Below are 21,122 nucleotides of genomic sequence, written 5' to 3'. Positions count from 1 at the left end.
TTAAGATTTTGAATTCAGTTTTATCTAGCTCCTTGCCACTATATAATGCTATTTGTTGTTAAGAGAAAATCAGTCCAAGCAAAAAAGAATAAAGGTCTAAAGAACTGAAGAAAGATGCTTTAAAAGCATAATTAGGAAGGCGTGGTGATAGGACATTACATAAGATAAAGCAAGAAGAAAATAGAAATAAAGAATTCTGTAACTATTATGACAGCTAATATCCACAGGAGTTATAAAAAATTGGAAAAGAAAATAGAGCAGAATGGCCTTACATGGCTTTTTATTGTTTTTTATTCTTCCCAAGATCTGCACTAACTAAAATAAAAACTCACATATATATAATTTAGTATACATTAAAAATATATTATCACAGCAATAACCAGGTCCTCTGAAAACTACTACAAGACAAAACTACTACCAACATCCAGGTGAAAACTCAAAATGGCAAAGAATGCTCCATCCTTTTCTTCTTTTTTTTTTTAATTTGGTAAAGGGCAGATTTTAAAACTAGAAATGTTCTAATAAAAATATTTGGTTTTGGTATATAAGATATTGAGAGCTTAAAAGGTCTTCTTATTGCATGTACTTCAGAAATGGATTGCTACAAATAAAATCTGGCTAACAACATGTAAATATATATTCTTAAATTCCAGTCATCACTTTTTAAAACCTCTGAAGTTCTCTGAAATTTTTTTTATCTGCCTTTTACTTCATTCTTGTCCCCAAGTTAGTCTTCACAATTTCATGAGATACTCTACTGAATTATTTCTAGATGTCTAGTTAAGAAAGGATATTTCTGCTTTATTTCTTTTATTTCCTCATATACTTACATGGAATGGTTCTCAAGTAGAGATTATCTCTGATCACTTGCTGCAGTTTGTGGTCAATTGATCCTTTTTGAAACTGAAGACTCAGGTAATGTCGCAAATCTTTATTAATGACTTTGCCTACAAAAAAAAAACACAGAGAAAATAAACATATAACTGTTAGATGGCTATTTAAATATAGAAGCTATTAAATAAATGCTCTTAAATCACTTAAACATGAACAGAAAATTTTATTCAGAGGAAGATAACTAAGACCAAAGTATGATAGGTACCATAATTAAAACACGTAGTTCCAATATAATGTGGCTAAAATTTTACATGTAGAAGGAGAACGTCTAGGTCAGAGAGTGTGACAAATGTCCACTTAGAAATTCACTAAGTCCATGTCTTTAAATTTCATCTATACACTGATAACTTACAAATTTATCTTACTCTCCATACCTGACCTATCTCCATCAGGCTCCAAAATCATCAAACTCATTCTTACATATTGAAGATATATTTATAATTCAAATAAACATCTGAAATTTCAGATAGCCAAAAAACATCTTAATTTCACTTTCTTCCAATGTTTTCCTCTGCCCCAATTTTCCCATATTTGAAAACAACAGCACCATAAACCCACAGAATAATCCCCGGAGACATCATCCTTGAGTTCTTGTCACTTCTATCCCCCAGATGTAAATCTAACGGAAACTTTTCTCAGCTCCTTATTTACTCTACTTCTCACCAGTGCCAAAGCCACGACTCTCCCTAAACTACATCAGCTCTCATGTTGAACTCTGTTACAGCCTTCAGTCAGCCTCCTTGCCATCAGTTCTTGCTTCCTTTCTGCCCTGATCATTCACACAGCAGCCAGAGTGAGGTTTGAAATATCACACAGAAAATTACTACTCCAGTTAGAGACCCCGGTGACTTCTTGTTTTATTACACTTGTAATAAGATTCAAACTCAAATACAAAACCTAAAAGGCTCTATGTGTTCTGGTCCTGGCCGTCTCTGACTCCAGATTATAAACACTCCTTCCCCATGTCAAGCTGTGTTCCACTCACATTGGCTGTCTCTTTGATTTTCAAAGGCCAAACTGGGCCCCATCAATAGGGGTCTTCTGTCTTTATACTGAACTTGAATTTTTTTGTCCACTTGATTGATTTTTATATATAGTTTGAATAAGTAAGATCAAAGGTTTTGTATTATTTATGGAAAAATGGCATATAATTAAGAAGAATATTAGGAATCGCAAAGAAATGTTAAGCAGAGAAACAGGACTACAGAAATCTCACACAGTGAATTTGTACTAAGGACTGAATTTAAAACTAAAACCAAAGCAGTTCAAACACTGTTCTTTAGATGAAACTTAGATAATTAGAAAATATTACAATAGATTGCTTTTATGGAATAAGATTATCAATAGATTATCCTACTAAGAAATAAGTGTTTGATTAAAGTATACTATTTATTTTGTTTGGAACTACATACTTAGGATAAGTTTATATAAACCAAAAGGTTATTATGACCAGTTCATTCTTTTAACTATTATTCTACATTATATTTCTAATTTCTTTTATTCTTTTCACATACATATTAGGAGAATTTGAGAGGTTTGTAGAAAAGTAGAATTACAAGAAAAGTTTATTTTGGTATAAAAATTTTTTGCAAATCTATGGATTTTTCAAAATACACATTTTCCATGACTTTTTAGAGATCTCTCATGTAAATAAACTTAACCTATGTATGAGGGTGTAAATATACGCAGGAAATCAGAATGCTTCTAAAGTTCAGAGATAACATTCAGATCCTAAACTAATAAACATAACCAAGAAGAGTCTCATTTTTGCCTTGCTAAGAACAGATGCTGAGGAAGTGGGGAACCTTTGTGATTAGAGGAAATAAACAGGAAAGATATTCACAGGGATGAATACAAAAAAGTCCCTAAGCTGAGAAGTTTCTTCTCTCAGGCATTTAGGAGTCCCAGAAACCCAAGTCTAATTCTGATGGAATCGTAAAATTATTTCATTATTATAATTATTATTCATTACTGAGTAAAAAAAACATAATTCATAATCAACAGTATACATTATTGCTTATTAGAGAAAAATACACCTAATAATGAGTTGTTTACATATTTAAAAAATTAGGTAAGAGTTATAAGGTTGGGTGGATTGTTATACAGGTACTTAAAACTGTTTTATGTTATTTGAGGAATGGTTAGGATTTTTGAATAGGTAGAGAATACATTGCTATTTTTCCCATTTAAAATAACATTAGCTCCAATATTTAAAAGAAACATAATCAACATATTTTCAAGACAAGATTTAATTTAGATAAAGAATAATATAATAATTAAAGAAGAAAATCTTAATAAATTTTTCTCAACTCAAAAAGATTATTTTTACTGTAAGATATTAAGATACGGTATAACTTAACAGAAGTAACTATAAAAATCTAAAAACCTGATCAGAGTTCAATGTATAGAATTTGGGGCCAGCGCTGTGGTGCAGTGGGTTAAAGCCCTGGCCTGAAGCACCGGCATCCCATATGGGTGCCGGCTCTAAACCCAGCTGCTCCTCTTCCGATCCAACTCTCTGCTATGGCCTGGAAAAGCAATAGAAGATGGCCCTAGTCCTTGGGCCCCTGCACCCATGTGGGAGACCCGGAATTAGCTCCTGGCTCCTGGCTTTGGATCGGTGCTGCTCCGGCCATTGCGGCCATCTGGAGAGTGAACCATTGGATGGAAGACCTCTCTCCCTCTGCCTCTCCTCTCTCTCTCTGTATAACTCTGACTTTTGAATGAATAAATAAATCTTTAAAAAACATATAGATTAACAATAATTAAATATAATTAAAGGCAATGTCACAATAAAATTATAAATTACAAATTAGAGGGTGACTGGTCTCTTACAAACATAGCTCCAGTGGGAAAAAGTCTACAACTGAAAGTTTAAAGTATATGAATAAATCCAGGTACTAAAGTTTTACTGTACAAATCCATAATCAAAAGAACGCCTAATTACAAATTGATACTTTCTGAATATATGCAAACTAATATTTACTACTAGTTCTTTTTGAACAATCAATATATAGAGTAACTGGTTCTTATTTAGATAAACCTTGTGATACGCCTGAAGCATGGTTGTGGCCAGGTAACTAACTGGAGATTTATTAACATTTAATCATTTTTTTCTACAAGGACAGCTGGGGAAGAGTCTGTCAACTACTTGCTTAAGATACATGTCTTTTACTATTCTCTAATCCAGTAGTAATTATAAAATGGAAAAAAAAAAAAGAAAAAAATGAGATCAGGTTGCTATCTTTCTTATAAACCCACACTGTTGCATGGTATCTTTCTATTCTCTTCTGAACACTTTGAATATTTTATTTCATTTTTACAGTCTCTTACAATTTTGCTACAGTTTAAGTAAGGGAACTGGTCTGCGTCTCTACTGTTTTTCTTCTTTGGGAAAACTGTAAACATGTGTCTCTCTCCAGTCTCTTGGTACTTCCCATATTCTCCAAGATTCTGCAAAACAAAGAAACAAACAAACAAAAACCAAAGAGAGAGAGGAGAGGCAGAGAGAGATCATTCATACCTGAACTCCTTCTACTTCTGGGAGACATTTCATTTGAGCCTTGAAAACTATCTTCTCATCTTTATTTGGTTCAATTTCTCCTGTTTATTTATTTATTTATTTTTTTTTTGGACAGGCAGAGTGGATAGTGTGAGAGAGACAGAGAGGAAGGTCTTCCTTTTTGCCATTGGTTCACCCTCCAATGGCCGCTGCGGCCGGCTCATTGCGCTGATCCGAAGCCAGGAGCCAGGTGCTTCTCCTGGTCTCCCATGTGGGTGCAGGGCCCAAGGACTTGGGCCATCCTCCGCTGCCTTCCCGGGCCATAGCAGAGAGCTGGCCTGGAAGAGGGGCAACCGGGATAGAATCCGGCGCCCCAACCGGGACTAGAACCCAGTGTGCCAGCTCCGCAAGGCGGAGGATTAGCCTGTTAAGCCATGGTGCCGGCCCAATTTCTCCTGGTTTTGGTTGGTTGTTTTATCTTTCACTATTGGAAAAGTACTCGTGCTATTTCAAGGTTATACTAGTAGGAAAATAAGAATGGTATAGTGGCCGGCACCACAGCTCACTAGGCTAATCCTCCGCTTGCGGCACCAGCACCCCAGGTTCTAGTCCCGGTTGGGGCGCCGGATTCTGTCCCAATTACTCCTCTTCCAGTCCAGCTCTCTGCTGTGACCCGGGAAGGCAGTGGAGGATGGCCCAAGTGTTTGGGCCCTGCACCCGCATGGGAGACCAGGAGGAAGCACCTGGCTCCTGGCTTCATAGCGGCCATTTAGAGGGTGAACCAACAGAAAAGTAAGACCTTTCTCTCTGTCTCTCTCATTCACTGTCTAACTCTGCTTGTCAAAAAAAAAAAAAAAAAAAAAAAAAAAAAAAAACAAAAAAAAAACAAAAAAAAAAAAAAGAAAGAAAAAGAAGAAGAAGAATGGTATAGGTCTGATTTCTGTGAATAGCTAATATTAAGAATGTCTTCTTGAGAGAGTGAGCCTACTACTTCCTTCTTGTTGCTTTTGTTCCAAACATAACCTGAATGGTTCCTTGTGCTCTTGTAAGCATCTTCACTTTTTTTTGAGATTTGGCTTTTGCACTGTATAACTACGTGATCATTCTGTGCTCCTTTTGTCTATCAATCATACACATCGTTTAGGAAACCTGAGTTGCTTGTAGCATTCTACACACCCATTATAAAGTCTTCACAAAATTTTTCTTTTAGAAATCTCTAGCCTTGGAACCACACCTAAAGATGCTATAAACTTGCAAACACCTGTTTTCCTCAAAGACAGAGGATGGGCATAACCATTTCTTAATTCTCTACCCTATTAGGATTATAGCTGGCAAATGCTCTGAGCAGCTCAAATTTCTTTATTGTGAAGTACCTAACATTCTCCAAAGCTGTCTTTCAGGTTTTTGAGTCACAATCCAGGAAGAGAGCAGACACCAGCCACCTGCTATGGGGTTGTCCAAAAGCAACTCCAGGCAGATGGGTCAGAAAGCACGCAAAAGTCACCCTCTGTTTCCTTTCAACACTAAAATCGTCCATCCCAGGAGGAACTCAACATTTATTACCATAATTTGCAACCTATGTTGGAGCATGTTTCTGTACTGTACCTGTGTGGACTTGTATCCTCTACATATGATTACAGAAACTTCCCCTCTTACATATTCAAAAGTAAATAAATTTATTTACTCTATATAAATAAGTATTCTACAATACACAATAACCATTTTCCCTGCTAGTAGAGTCCTGCTTTATAAATTACACCTCAGGGTCTCCTTATTTACTGTAAATAAATCACTTGTATAACAACTGCTTCTGGTACATTTCTTAGAACTTACCAGGAAGTGGGCTACAATTTTGGATGGGTAATATGTCTGTAAGACAACCCGGTGACTTTACCCAATAGAGTGTTCAATGTAACTAGCTCAACACAACTTACATTACTAACTAGTCCGTTTCTATCAGACCTAGACTCAGAACAGCAGTGTGATTTGGTTGCTTCCTGATTCACCACATGTGCTTTACAGCAGTAAGATAAAGTTCTATGAAAGTGGTGAGAAAGATGGACAGAAGCTTAACACCAGCCTGGCTCTCTGGCTCATGGAAGGGGACCCTACAACAAAGCAAATCAAACTGTAGTCCACTTGCTTATGAAACTATATGTGGTATTTACATGGCTTTTTTAGATAATCAGTATTCATACACTCCATAAAAAAACAAATTATGTAGCAAAAAAGTAATTTAAAAATACCTTATACATTTTTAAACATAAATGTTTATCAACTATTTAAGGGCCAGGTCATGGTTTGAGTTTATACATTTGTTCTCAGTACCTAGCACATAGATGAGTGGTCAGCTTCATTTTATAATTTTAACTTTTCATTTTACCCTCTCCATCCTTGAATATATGAAATTTTAAAGACAACAATTACTTGATACAGCAATCTTTAATAGTTTACATATAAGTATAGCTTAAGCTTTGTTTCTCAATGAACTTGATTTTATTTTGACCCTGTCAAAATGGTAAAATAAATTATTCCTTACAGCAGCTGGTCTGAAATACAAAATAAGGCTAAGTTTGCCATTCGAATCTATTGTCTTCTGACTCTACTGGGGATAACGAGTCTCCAGCACAGAAAAAAGATAAAAGTAAAAAGCTGAAACCCTCTTCTTTTTAAGGGGAAGGTATAGGAATGAGAACAGAGCAGCAAATAGAGAACATTGGTCTCTAGCATTGTTTTTATTAGATAATAATTATTTTTATATGTTACACATTTTAACTACTCATGACAACTTCGAGGCACATGTTATTTTTTAATGTTGCAACTGATTGTATTTAAATTGTTAATTTTTAGGTGATATATAATTATACATATTTATGGAGTAAAAGGTAAGTGTTGTTATTATTCTCATTTTGCAGAAAGTTGAGGCACACTGAAATTTGTATGGTACCACAAAAAAGACCTATAATAGCTAAAGGGATTCCAACCAAAGAAAATAAAGCTGTAGGTAACACGATACCTGATTTCAAAGTCTACTACAAAGCTATAGTTACTAAAACAGCATGGTATTTGCATAAAAACTGACAAAGATCAATGGAAGAGAATGTCCAGAAATTAGTTCATGTACAAACAGGTAACTGATTTTTGACAGGAACATACATTAGAGATAGGATTAGCTTTTCAATAAATGGTGTTGGCAAAACAGACTGTATAAATACATAGAATGAAGTTAGATCCCTACATCTCACCATATGCAAAAATCAACTCAAGATGGATCAAACCTAATTATAAAACCTGAAACTATGAAACCGCTAGAAGAAAACACAGGGAAGACACTGATATAGGCATGATTTTTTGAATAAGACCCCAAAACCACAGGCAATAATAGCAAAAACTAAACAAACGGGATTGTATCAAACTGAGAAGCTTCTGCACAACAAAGGAAATGGATAAACAAAATGTGGCAGATACATACAATGGAATACTATTCAGCCATAAAAAGAATGAAATCCTGTCATTTGCAGCAAAATAGATGGAACCAGAGGATTTCATGTTAAGTGAAATAAGTTAGACACAGAAAGGCAAATATTGCCAAGTTCTCATTGATATTTGAGAGCTAAACACAAAACAAAATAAAAACATCTCAATCCGAATAAAGAATGTTAATACTTGAGGCTGGGAAGTACAGAAGGGATATATGTTGTTGGGGTTTGAAAAAAATACAGGCAGGTCAGGTGCTGTGGCGTAGTGGGTAAAGCTGCTGCCTGCAGTGCCGGCATCCCATTTAGATGCTGATTCAAGTCCTGGTTGCTCCACTTCTGATCCAGCTCTCTGCTATGGCCTGGGAAAGCAGTAAAGATGGCCCAAGTCCTTGGGCCCCTGCACCCACGTGGGAGACCCAGAAGAAGCTCCTGGCTCTGGCTTCGGATTGGTGAATCTCTGGCTATCGCGGCCATCTGGGGAGTGGACCAGCGGATGGAAGACTTCTCTCTCTCTCTCTCTCAGCCTCTGCCTCTCTGTAATTCTGCCTTCAAATAATAAATAAAAAGCTTTATAAAAATTAAAAAAAAAACATGAAGCTGGATGTGGTTCATTAATTGTGACAAATATACTAAAATGAAATGTTAATTGGGGAAGCTGGGTGTGGTTTATAGATTATGACAAATGTATATTAATATAAGATGTTGACAATAAAGAAAGCTGGGTGTAGAGTATATGGCAACTCTGTACTAGTTCACAATTTTGGTTTTGTAAATTTAAAATCATTCTTAAGTTAAAAGTTAAAAATTTTAAGAATCTGACATACTGAGAGGTAAATAAGTTGGCCAAGGTTACATGGCTAACAACTGGTGGACCAGGGGTGTGAACTCACTCCATCTAGCTTCAGAACCTACACTATAAACACTGTTCTTTTTTTTTTTTTTTAACTTTTATTTAATGAATATAAATTTCCAGTGTACAGCTTATGGATTACAATGCTTTCCCCTCCCATAACTTCCCTCCCACCCGCAACCCTCCCCTCTCCCGCTCCCTCTCCCCTTCCATTCACATCAAGATTCATTTTCAATTCTCTTTATATACAGAAGATCAATTTAGTATAAAGATTTCAACAGTTTGTACCCACATAGAAACACAAAGTGAAACATACTGTTTGAGTACTAGTTATAGCATTAAATCACAATGTACAGCACATTAAGGACTGAGATCCCACATGAGGAGCAAGTGCACAGTGGCTCCTGTTGTTGACCCAACAAATTGACACTCTAGTTTATGGCGCCAGTAACCACCCTAGGCTGTCGTCATGAGTTGCCAAGGCTATGGAAGCCTTCCAAGTTTGCCAATTCTGATCATATTTAGACAAGATCATAAAAGACAGGGTGAGGATAGTAACCAATGATCCTAAGAGTGGCATTTACCAGGTTTGAACAATTATACAGCATTAAGTGGGGAAGAGGACCATCAGTACACACAGGTTGGGAGTAGAGCCATTGGTGGTAGAGTAGAGGTTATGATTACAAAGGAATGAGGCCCAAGTACGCTAGACAGGGTCTAGAACAAAGGACAGAGTCATTATTAGAAGAGCTAAGAAAGGTGCTGTCTAAGCTACAATTAAGTTTTCTGATTGAGAGGCAAATAGAACCTGACAGAAGGGGCTTGATAATAATCTGTTGGGCTTTAGGCCTTGTAAGTTAAGAGGCCCAGACCTATCTATCTCTTCACATGGGGTATATCCTAAGGGAGGTGTGAACCTCCTAGGGGAAGGCACTCTGTTGACTTTCAGTACGTGGCTGGCCTGGGAGGAGAGCTGGCCAGGTAAAGGCAGGGGGCATCTCTAACAAGAAATTTACAGTTCTGCCTGCAATGTTGCTGACCCTACTTGACCATACCCTCAGCTGCAGTGGTCACTTTGGAAGTTGGGCTGAGTGAAGGGCTTTTCAGCTTAGAGCCAATAAGATCTGTGGCTCTGACCTGGGCATCCTTCGACTCCAGGGCAGGTCCATTTCCAGTGATCCAACTCTTGGCAGAGCTGCCAGGGCTCTTCACAAGCTGACTTCTGCTGAAGCCCAGGCTTACCACATGGAAAGCCACTGCAGTGGACTGGCCTGTTGGGTCTCCTTGAGGGCAGATCACTGTACAGATCAGCCATTAATAGGCCTGCCACCCATTGCTTCTGATGCCTAGCTTTCTTTTCCTCCTGGTCTGTGTTAAAGCAGACCAGAGGATGCAAGTCAAGGGAGTGCCCGTATCCCATCTCTAATCTTTGGTGGCCTGAACTACAAGTCTATAGTCACAGGCATGTTCTGTAGTAGTTTTTCTAAGGTAGACAATGCCCATGAGGAAAATTATATTCTCACTTTAAAACTTTCTTTCCCTTTGGTCTGAAAGGGAGGTTTTTTCTACTTACTGTATACTTCGCTGATGGCGAAGTGAATCTAGCTATGAGATTATTATTTAAGTTCTTATTTTGGCTATGCTATTACAGAAAAATGTTAGCCATCTCTTTTATAAGGTCTAAAGATTAAATTGTGTGTCCTACAGATTCCTTCATAATAGAATTAGTTTCCTACCTTGAAGAGAATAGAGAAATGAAAGAACAAGTTGGGCTTAGAATAGAGAAATGAGGGAGCAAGTCCTAGATCGCTTGCTGACAATAGCAATATCACATGAATACTTAGCAAACAGTTTCAACCATTAGATACCAACTTAAGAAAACATTTACCAGAAGGTCCAATGCCTTCTAGAAATTTTAAGAATCATGTATTTGAAAACACCTCTTAAATATCTAACATGGTGTAGTTTGTTTAACCAGTAAACTTAAGCACAACCATATAAAATGTTTTTAGTTTCTTTCTACCAACAAGTTTAAAACATAAGATACACAGATTCAGGTCACACAAATTAAAATGTATCTTTGATTGATTTTAGCAGCTTAAATTTATGGACAATCTTATCTATAAGCCATTTAAAATAAAACTCTTAATAAAATTTCCCCATGTGGACATACAATATGTACACACATATAACATAGCATAATAGACCAATATAGCAATTTTAATAATAGCTTTTAAAATCTTTAACTCTATAAACACTGTTCTATAATGTCTCCATCACTTACCCATCTCTATCTGTGTGTGTATCATGTATGCGTACACCATCTCTTTTGATTTACATCTTCTTGTGCATAAGCTTATAAAGTAAAAAGTTACTGTTTTCACAAGAGCTTATTTTTATATGAAACAGTCACATCTAGTCACTTCAGAGTCCTGAGGTAGTAGGGCACTTGGTAGAAAAGCAGTAAATGAAACTGAGCCCAAGTGGAACTTAAAATCTCACAGGGAAGATGAACATTGAAGAAGAAATCTCAAACACAGGAACATTATATAAAACAGCAGACCAGAGCACTACAGGAATCTATAGCCTAGATGCTAAGACTTCAGTGAGTAAGTGCCACAGGAGATGAAAACTGGAGGATAAACATGTGGGAGCTGGTTACACACAGAAGAGGCTGGAGATTGGTAGAGTGAACAGGATGTGAAGACACTTACTTGAGGTGGGAAAGAACACAGTAGTCAGATGAACTGAGAGGTACTATCATTGGCTCTAAGGAAGTGAAAAAGAGCACACACAAACTGAGACAACCATTTCAGGGTCCAGTGTATTGAGCAGAACCTTCTAACAATAAAATAACATCAACTGACTGCAACCTGACATAAAAGCCCTTTATAACTGCTATAAGCTAACAACTCTGGACATATTTTTTCTGTATATTCCCTATATGTCATGATTTCTATTCTGTCTTCTATCTGTAAGAGTATATTAAAGGTCATAAACTTAGAAAGCCTGTATCTACACAATTCTCTAAGTATGCCATTCTCATTACAGGCAAGCATGAATGTAATGAATTTTTTAAATAATTCATATAATTAATTATTGTTCAGTCCCAAGTGTGAAAGGCATTAAATACTCTAGAATCTCCTCAATCACTGAAATTTTTTAAGAAAAAAAAATTTTTATTTAATTGAAAGTCAGAATTACAGAGAAAGAGAAGGAGAGACAAAGATGGCTTCTATCCACTGGTTCACTCTCCAAGCAGCTGCAACAGCCAGGGCTCAGCCAGGCAGAAGCCAGGAGCCAGGAGCTTCATATGGGTCTCTCACAAGGGTGCAGGGCACATGGGGCCATTTTCTGCTGCTTTTTGTAGACCATTATCAGGGAGCTGGATTGGAAATGGAGCAGTCAGGACAAGAACCAGCATGTGTATAGGAGGCTGGCATCAAAGGCCTGCTACACCACAATGCTGGGCCCAAACATTGCAATTTTGAAAACTAGTCAATTTTCAATACTGTTTAAAGTTACAGTTTGAAGCAGTCAAGTAATGTAGTTTTCTGCATAACACTGCAGTCACCTTATCAGCCAGAAGAAAGGCTACTGCTAACAGAGGCCACATCCTTTATCTATATTAGAAATCATAGTACTAGCACATGGCAAAATGGAAGCATGAAGTTTCCATAGGTTAGTGGAAAGAGACATCATAATGTTTTGGTCAGATTTCATCTATTGTCCTGGGTACTACATCACCAGCATTTTTTTAAAGATTTTTTTAAAAGATTATTTATTTATTTGAAAGGCAGAGTTACAGAGAGGCAGAGAGAGAGAGAGAAAGAGAGAGAGAGAGGTCTTCCATTTGCTGGTTCACTCCCCAGATGGCAGCAATGGCAGGAGTTGCACCAATCTAAAGCCAAGAGCCAGCAGCTTCTTCTGGGTCTCCCACGCATGTGTAAGGGCCCAAAGACTTGGGGCATCTTCTACTGCTTTCCCAGGCCACAGCAGAGAGCTGGATTGGAAGTGGACTAAAACCAGCACTCATATGGGATGCTGGCACTACAGGTGGTGGCTCTACTCACTATGCCACAATGCTGGCCCCTACATCACCAGTATTTTACAACAATTCTTATTTTAGTTTTAAATTTTTTGTTTAAATAAGGCAAGTATTTCCATGCATGATGAATTTACAAATAAATTCTCTAATAAGCTATCTAAATTGTGAAGTGAAAGAGTCAGTGCTACAGAAGAAAAATGCCATATATATTGTCACTTCTGAATTTAACTACACCAGCCCTGTTAACACCCTAACCTATCCTTCTAATCTCCACACTCAACTATTTCCACTACTGGTTTCTGTTTCATGTCCACTCTACCTGGTTCCCACAGTACACATAAATACTGTTAGAGCAAAGGCCTGCATCCTGACCATTTGTCCATCAATACTGTGAAGCCAAGACTCAAGCAGAACTCCGGAGTTCACCTTAAGATGCTACTGTTTTCATCTCTCTGTCCTGCTGGTTCTTGCCATGCAACAGTAGGGTACGGGTCTGCCCCTCACACTGGATCTTAAGCAAAGTAAAGTCAGGAAGCATGTTTTGCTCATCTCTGTATCCTTCATAGTGCTGAATAAACACTTGTCTTAAACATACAAAAATAACATTTTAAATAATGTGATGGCTATACTGATAAGAGTTTTTAATTGAATTCATCTTACAAAAAGATTTTTACTATAGTTCTCAAAGACACTAGAACCCTTTCACTAAGCAGCATCATTAAGAGTAATGTTCTGATATACAACAAAGTAGTTAAATGCTCATGATTTATTTTAAATGCAAAAAGATAGTTACAAATAGACTATTCGGTGTGAACCCCAAATGAAGCCTATCTGACTATATGCAAATAAAAAAATGCAACTTGTACTTAAACACTTAATACTTAAAGAATTGCCACAGCTTTTAAGTATTGTGTGATTTTAAAACATTTTTATAAAAAAGTCTTCTTCAGTTTTTATACTATAGGACAAAAAAAACTGGGGTGAGTGTTGTGGTGTACTGGATAAAGCTGTCACCTGCAGTGCCGGCACACCATATGGGTGCCAGTTTGATTCCTGGTTACTCCATTTCTGATCCAGTTCCCTGTTAATGTACCTGAGAAAGCAGCTCCAGTGCTTGGGCCCCTGCCACCCATGTGGGAGACCTGGAAGAAGCTCCTGGCTTTGGATTGGCCCAGCTCTGGGAGTTGCAGCCATTTAGGGAGTGAACCAGTAGATGGTAGATATTTCTCTATCTCTCTGTTTCTCTCTCTGTAATTCTGCCTTTCAAGTATATACATAAATCTTTTGAAAAGAAAACCATTTACAAACTAGAAATGATATTTTCAAAAATTTTGCTTTTTGAAGGTCATTAGGAATTGAGAAGCCTGACTTAATGGAGCATTTTGACAAAAATACTTGTACACATGCTTTATGAAAGCAGACATTTGCGAAGGTTTCCCTTTAGTTTTCTTTAAAATAAGCATTATTTTCACCATATCTAGGTTAAATTGCAATAATTTTTCTTTAAAATGTTGAGCCAATTGTTAAGTACAGAAAAAAATCTACATTTGAAAAATAAAATGAAAATCATCATTCTAGACAAGACACAACAAAATTGTCATAATTTTCCCATAAAAAGTCATATATTGGGAAGAGCCAAGTAAGACGAAACCTTCCTAGCAGAACAGAGTGGGAAAAAATAGAGAATAAATAATCAAAACTGGACTTTTTCCTTTTCCCAAACTTCTGATGGGATTATGTAGACTTAGTACTTGAAGAAAAACAGTACTTTAAAAGTGCTATCCTAAGGCTATTTACAATTTTTTCTTTGTGACACTCATGTCAGAAATCATTAGCAAACCTGTCATAACGCCAGATAACCAGTGCCTGGTTGGCACAACAATAACTGAGTCATAGTATTATGCTGCATCCTTTTGACAGGAAAGTACAAAGCCATCTATTGTGCCCTGTCATTTTCCCTGAAAACACAATAACTGGGTTCAGCAGTCTTTGTAAATCAAAGCGCTTCAACAGAATGTCCAGGACTTGAGGTGGGAGACCTGTTACTGATATTTCATTACAACAGCTGATAAAGAGATAATGGAAAGGGAACCCGACTAGAATTCTAACCTAAAAAACTAAGCATTAGAGAATTCATACTGTATTTTAAGAAGCTTCATTATGTAAATATTGTCAACCTCTGGGTTCAGGCAGTAGGCTGATATAATTAATCACCATTAAAGGAACCATAACAGTGCATTTTTCTCTGGTAGCTTTTAACAATATGAATTTATACTAAGCCTTAGACATTTTCTAAAGTAGATGGTTAAAGATTCTAAAAACCACATTAGACATCAAAGTACTCTGGCTCCAGAGAGACTAACCATTAATTCAACAAACAAAATAATGTAAACATTTCCCATTTCCATGTTTAAAAAAAAAAGATTCATTTATCTGAAATGCAGAGTGACAAAGAGAAAGGGGGAGAAACAGAGAGAGAGAAAGACCTTCCATCTGATGGTTCACTCCCCAAATGCCTGCCAACAGCAGGGACTGGGCTAGTTTGAAGCCAGAAGCATCCATCTGGGGGACTCCATCTGGGTCCCCCACGTGGGTGGCAGGGACCCAACAGAGCAGCCAAGACTTGAACTGGTACTCCGAGATGGGAGGCTGGTGCAGCATGTAGTAGCTTAATGCACTGTGCTACACAGCACCCCACCCCCTTTCCATTTCTAATCTCTATGGTTAATCAATAACAGATTTTATAGGATTTTTAAATTAGCCTTATAAAATATGGTTACATAAAATGTCCATTCAAGACCTGAAAGAGAGTCTTCTAAGCAACATGGCAATATAATCCACTTTTACCCAAAGTCCTCTTTGTAACACAGAACAAAATGAAGAGAAAAAAATCAAAAATAGAAGGAAGAAAGTTCATCTCTGCCCACTCAAACAGTAACTCCAAAAAATAAAAACAATTAGACCACTATATGAGAAAGCCAGAGGCAATATACAATTCTCTAGCTCATATACATGGCATATTTTATAGATTCTAAGTACAAAATAAGTGCCCCCCACTGATATTCTCAACTTCTATGGATTATATAAAAGCATGGCAGGATTAAAGGAAGAACTCTTTGGACAAGCTGTACAATTTTTTCTGTGGAAGGATCTCAACTGGAAGTATGATACCAGTAGGCAAACCTACTTCAAAAGCTGCATACCTTAGTAACTTTGAGAGTAAAATGGTACAAGCGTTGATCAAAAGGTGTATGGCTGTGGGTGTTTGGCCTGGTAGTTAGGATACCACCTTAGGGCACCTGCACCACATATCAGAGTGCTTGAGTTGAAGTTCCAGTTCTACTACTCCCAATTCCAGCTTCCTGTTAATGCATACCCTGGGAGTATCAGGTGATGATCCAAGTAGTTGGGTCACTGACAACCATGTGGGAGACCTAGATTGAGTTCCTGGCTTCTGGCTTTGGCCTGGCCCAGTCCTGGCTATTGGGGGAATTTGGGGAGCAAACCAGCACATGGGAGATCTTTGCCTGTCTGTCCCTCTGCCTTTCAAATAAATAGATAAATTTTAAGAGGTATCTGGACCTCTAAAATGGGATATGTTAATTAACCATCAGCATAACATGAAGCACAGGGAACCAAATGGAACATTACCTTCCCAAATTTCCAACGCTTAGGTGACAGAGACAAAACTCCAAAAATGTGGATACTTTTGACTTTAGATCCTTGTCTACCTTTGACATTCTCAGAAAATGGAATAGCTAAATCGAGACTCTATGCCATTGTAGAATAAGCAGGAAAGTTCATGTGAAAATACTAAGAGCCAAGTGGTACTGAGGTAAACCAGCAAGGAAGTCAAGAAATAGCGCTGATGGGCTTTACGTAAAGATCAGATCAGACTGGCATATTAAAAAGGTAACTGACACAGCGAATATACAGGGGAATGGGCCAAAACCAGCTAAGTGGCATGCAGTTAAAAGGTGAGGGCCACTGTCCAGGTGAGAGATGATTTACATTCACAGCGGTAGTGAAGGGAAAAGGAGACAAGTTAGAAATTCACTATAGAGACCCATACAAATGAGTAGGTTTTTAATAACAAAAATAATCCTTAGAAGAAAAGACACTTTAACATTTGGATCTTGGGAAATCTCAAGATTGCACTAAAATGTATAAAGTATTTTATTTTGAAAAAGCACAAAGTGCTTACTGGAATACTACATTAGCCTGAACCAACAACAATTTAAGAAACAATCTGACACACTTGGTGAGAGGGAGAGACAGAGAGAGAGGAGAAAGGGAAGTAAACACAAACTTAGTATTACACTTTGAAGTACTGCTTCACAATTGTGTGTTAGAGGCCATTTGAAAAAAGTGATTCAGTTCTTAGGTGATGGGATCATGAATGTATGCCAACAGAGAGAAAAACTGTGGTAAAAAGTTCTGCCTTAATAGTACTTGTGGTTGAGACAGCATTAGGCACAGATTAAAAAAAAAAATAGTGTTTCAAACAACTTAGATGGAAGGGAAGAGGAGATGATCTAGGGAAACTGTATTAGATAACTCATTACAGTGCTGACAAAACACCACATAATCAGAGTTAGACTTCTTTTTCATGAAATAGTGAAAAAAGGAGCAATTCTAAGTTGCTATTTTTAAATATACATATGTGTACCTGAACATTAAAAGTAGAAATTTCATAATGTCCCCGAAAGTTAAGATTCACCTTGCCTAGTCAAAAGAACATTATTTTAAAATACACCTTTTGGAAATTGTGGTATAACTTAAGGACAGGATCTTCTCATATTTGGATATACTTGATATTGTGGCTAGAATTCATAAGCCTTGGTGATACATTAGGCAGGAATATTCAAGGAAAGACAGACTCCTCTTCCTACACACCTCCAAAAAAAAAAAAAAAAATCACTCCAGGTTTCTAATTTGAGTATCAGGTAAATTTAAGTTCCATTGAGGAAAAGAAATAGAAATGAAAAGGAACAGGCTTGGCAATTAAGGCAGGAAATCGGGTTATAGTTTAGGATGTGTTGTTTTTAAGATGCTGGTGAGAAAGTCACAATGTGAAAATATCAAGTAGGCTGCTGGATGTAAGTATGTGGAATTTACAGAAGAGTTCTGAATTTAGAACTGTTAATTGGGAGTCTTTAGCTCTCTGAGAAACTGAAAAAAAAAAAAATCTAGCCTTGGTAGAGACATGGGACGATAATTATTTTCATGCACTAATGATGGGAATATAACCTGGCACAACCTTTATGAAAAGGCACTACGGTAATATCCTGATCAATAACATGTATTTACATATCCTCTGAAAAAGAGCTCTACTAAGGCAATATTCACACACACACACACACACACACAAGTAAAAGATGAATGTTCATCACAGCATCACTTATTAGAAGTTTAAATGTCAATTACAGGGAACTGCAGGGTAAATTAACAGCAATGAAACACATCTTCAGTTACTCATGCATAATAATATCTAAATACACTGTTGAGCAGAAAAAAAGAAGCTGCAAAACAGCAACAGTGCACAAAGCCATTATGAAATAGGTACATGCTTTTCCTAAAATGATAAATGCTTATCTCTCTGTGAGTGGCAAGACACTGAAGAACTTTTACTGTCATCTTAAAGCTTTAAAAAAAAATAACAGATTTTTTGAAATTAAATTATGAAATTTCTACTTTTAATGTTCAGTTACACATATGTATATTTAAAAATTGTCAAATTGTTAAGTCAACAACAGGAGTCACTGTGTACTTACTTCTCATGTGGGATCTGTCCTTAGTGTGTTGTCCAATGTGAAGTAATGATATAACTAGTACTGAAGCAGTATTTTACACTTTGTGTTTCTGTGTGGGTGCAAACTGATGAAATCTTTACTTAATATATACTAAATTGATCTTCTGTATATAAAGATAATTGAAAATGAATCTTGATGTGAATGGAATGGGAGAGGGAGTGGGAGATGGGAGGGGTGCGAGTGGGAGGGAAATTATGGGGGGGGGGAAGCCACTGTAATCCATAAACTGTACTTTGGAAATTTATATTTACTAAATAAAAAAAAAAAAACACCAGTTTTTATAAACCTATAAAGTTTGCGCTTTTTCCCTTTTTTTTTTTTTTTTTTTTAAGGGAAGAGGCAGAGAACAATATAATCTGTGAGGTAAACAATAAAAAAAAAAAAAAAGGAAATGAACACCTTAGCTAAGTACAGTTGATTTTTAAATTTCAGAGCTGTGTAATTAGGAATACAATGTCAAAGCTGAACACCACTCCAGGCTGAGGAGCAAATGATTGGACTAGGGAAGTCAGTCCTGGTTGACCCACATCTGCAATTTGCTTACAGAACACATATTGACTGGACCTCTAACACAGCACTTAAAAGAACTGGTTCCCTAACCATGACCCAGGGATCAAATACAGTGGAGTGACTTGGGGCAAATTATTGTCAGACCACATCTTAAGGCTTAGAAAACCATGTGCAAGAAAACACAGACAAGAAAAAAACAATTACCATGACTCCAATTCAATTTTTTTTTCCATAAACAGAAAAGTGTATGACAGGCATCAGTCTCTCCTTTAAATAAAAGCAAAAGGATAGGAGGATAATAAAACAAAACAGCAGCCACTGTACTAGGTGTTTAGAATATAAAAAATCAAAAGCAGTACTTGTCTTCAGCGTCACAGTATCTCCCCTGGGTCAGCACTGTGGCATAGCGGGTAAAGCCACCGCCTGCAGTGCAGGCATCCCATATGGGTGCCGGTTCAAGTACCGACTGCTCCACTTCTGATCCACTCTCTGACTCTCCTCCTCTCTCTGTGTAACTCTGACTTTCAAATAAATAAATAAATCTTTAAAAAAAAAAAAACATAGTATCTCCCCTGGTATTACGGTATTATAGACAAATATAAACACATAACTACACAAACTAGTTAAGAAGCATGTACAGGGAGCTCCCAAACTCCTTCTGTGAGGTCAGCATCACCTTAATTCCTAAACCTGAAAAAGATACAACAGAGAAAGAAAACTACAGACCAATTTCCCTGATGAACATACAGGCAAAAATCCTCAACAAAACATCATCCAATCGAATCCAACAACACATCAGAAAGATCATTCATATGGACCAAGTGGGATTTATCCCAGGTGTGCACAGAGATAGTTCAACACTGTCAGATCAATGAATGTAATACATCACATTAACAAACCAAAGAACAAAAATCATACAGTTATCTCAAAAGATGCAGAGAAAGCATTTGATAAATGCAACACCCTTTCATGATGAAAACCTTAAGCAAATTGGGTATAGAAGGGACATTCCTCAACACCAACAAAGCAATTTATGACAATTCCACAGCCAGCATCCTATTGAATGGGGAAAAGTTAGAAGCAGCACTAAGATCCAGAACCAGACAAAGATGGCATTCTCACCATTGCTATTCCATATAGGCCTGGAAGTTTTAGCCAGAGCCATTAGGCAAGAAAAAGAAATTAAAGGGATACAAATTGCGAAGGAGAAAGTCAAACTATCGCTATTTGCAAATGAAAAGATTCTATATATAGGGGATCCAAAAGACTCCACGAAGAGACTATTGGAACTGATAGAAGAGTTTGGTAAAGTGACAGGATGTAAAATTAACACACAAAAATCAATAGCCTTTGTATACATAGACAATGCCATTGCTGAGAAAGAACTTATAAGATAAATCTCATTCACAAAAGCTATAGAAAAAATTAAATACATTGGAATAAATTTAACTAAGGAAGTCAGAAATCTCTAGGATGAAAACTACAAAACATTAACAAAAGAAATAGAAGACAAAAAAGTGGAAAAATCTCCCATGTTCATGGATTGGGGGAATCTGTATCACCATGATGTCCAAATTACCAACAGCAATTTACAGAGGCAATGTAATACCAATCAAAATACCAAGGATATTCTTCTCAGATCTAAAAAGAATGATGCTAGAATTCATATGGAAACACAAGAGACTTTAAAGCCCAAGCAATCTTATACAACAAAATCAAACTGGAGGCATCACAATTCCAGATTTCAAGATATATTATAGGTTAGTTATAATTAAAACAGCCTGGTACTGGACAAAATAGACATGTAGATCAATGGAACAGAATAGAAACTACAGAAGTCAATCCATGCATCTACAACCAACTAATCTTTGACAAAGGAGCTAAAATCAATTGCTGGAGCAAGGATAGTCTCTTCAACAAGTGGTGCTCGGAAAATTGGATCTCTGCATGCAGAAATTTGAAACAAGACCCGTACCTTACAACTTATACAAAAATCAACTCAAAGTGAATCAAGCACCTAAATCTA

The 21,122-nt window shown here is 36.9% G+C and overlaps 1 protein-coding gene across 4 annotated transcripts in view; it reads right to left on the bottom strand.

Annotated features, from left to right (window-relative positions):
- MAGI3 (membrane associated guanylate kinase, WW and PDZ domain containing 3) overlaps positions 1-21,122 on the bottom strand; it is a 321,415-nt gene that overhangs the window by 132,226 nt on the left and 168,067 nt on the right. For all 4 annotated transcript variants that reach the window (XM_062191989.1, XM_062191986.1, XM_062191987.1 and 1 more), the window contains exon 2: positions 831-947. In XM_062191989.1, coding sequence (XP_062047973.1) covers positions 831-947 — 117 coding nt within the window. The remainder of the gene's footprint in view (positions 1-830; positions 948-21,122) is intronic.

The sequence above is a fragment of the Lepus europaeus genome, chromosome 5 (assembly GCF_033115175.1).
Source record: "Lepus europaeus isolate LE1 chromosome 5, mLepTim1.pri, whole genome shotgun sequence".
In the NCBI taxonomy this organism is placed as follows: Eukaryota; Metazoa; Chordata; class Mammalia; order Lagomorpha; family Leporidae; genus Lepus; species Lepus europaeus.
The sequence above is the reverse complement of the archived record's forward strand: the minus strand, read 5'-3'. Positions and strand labels throughout refer to the sequence as shown.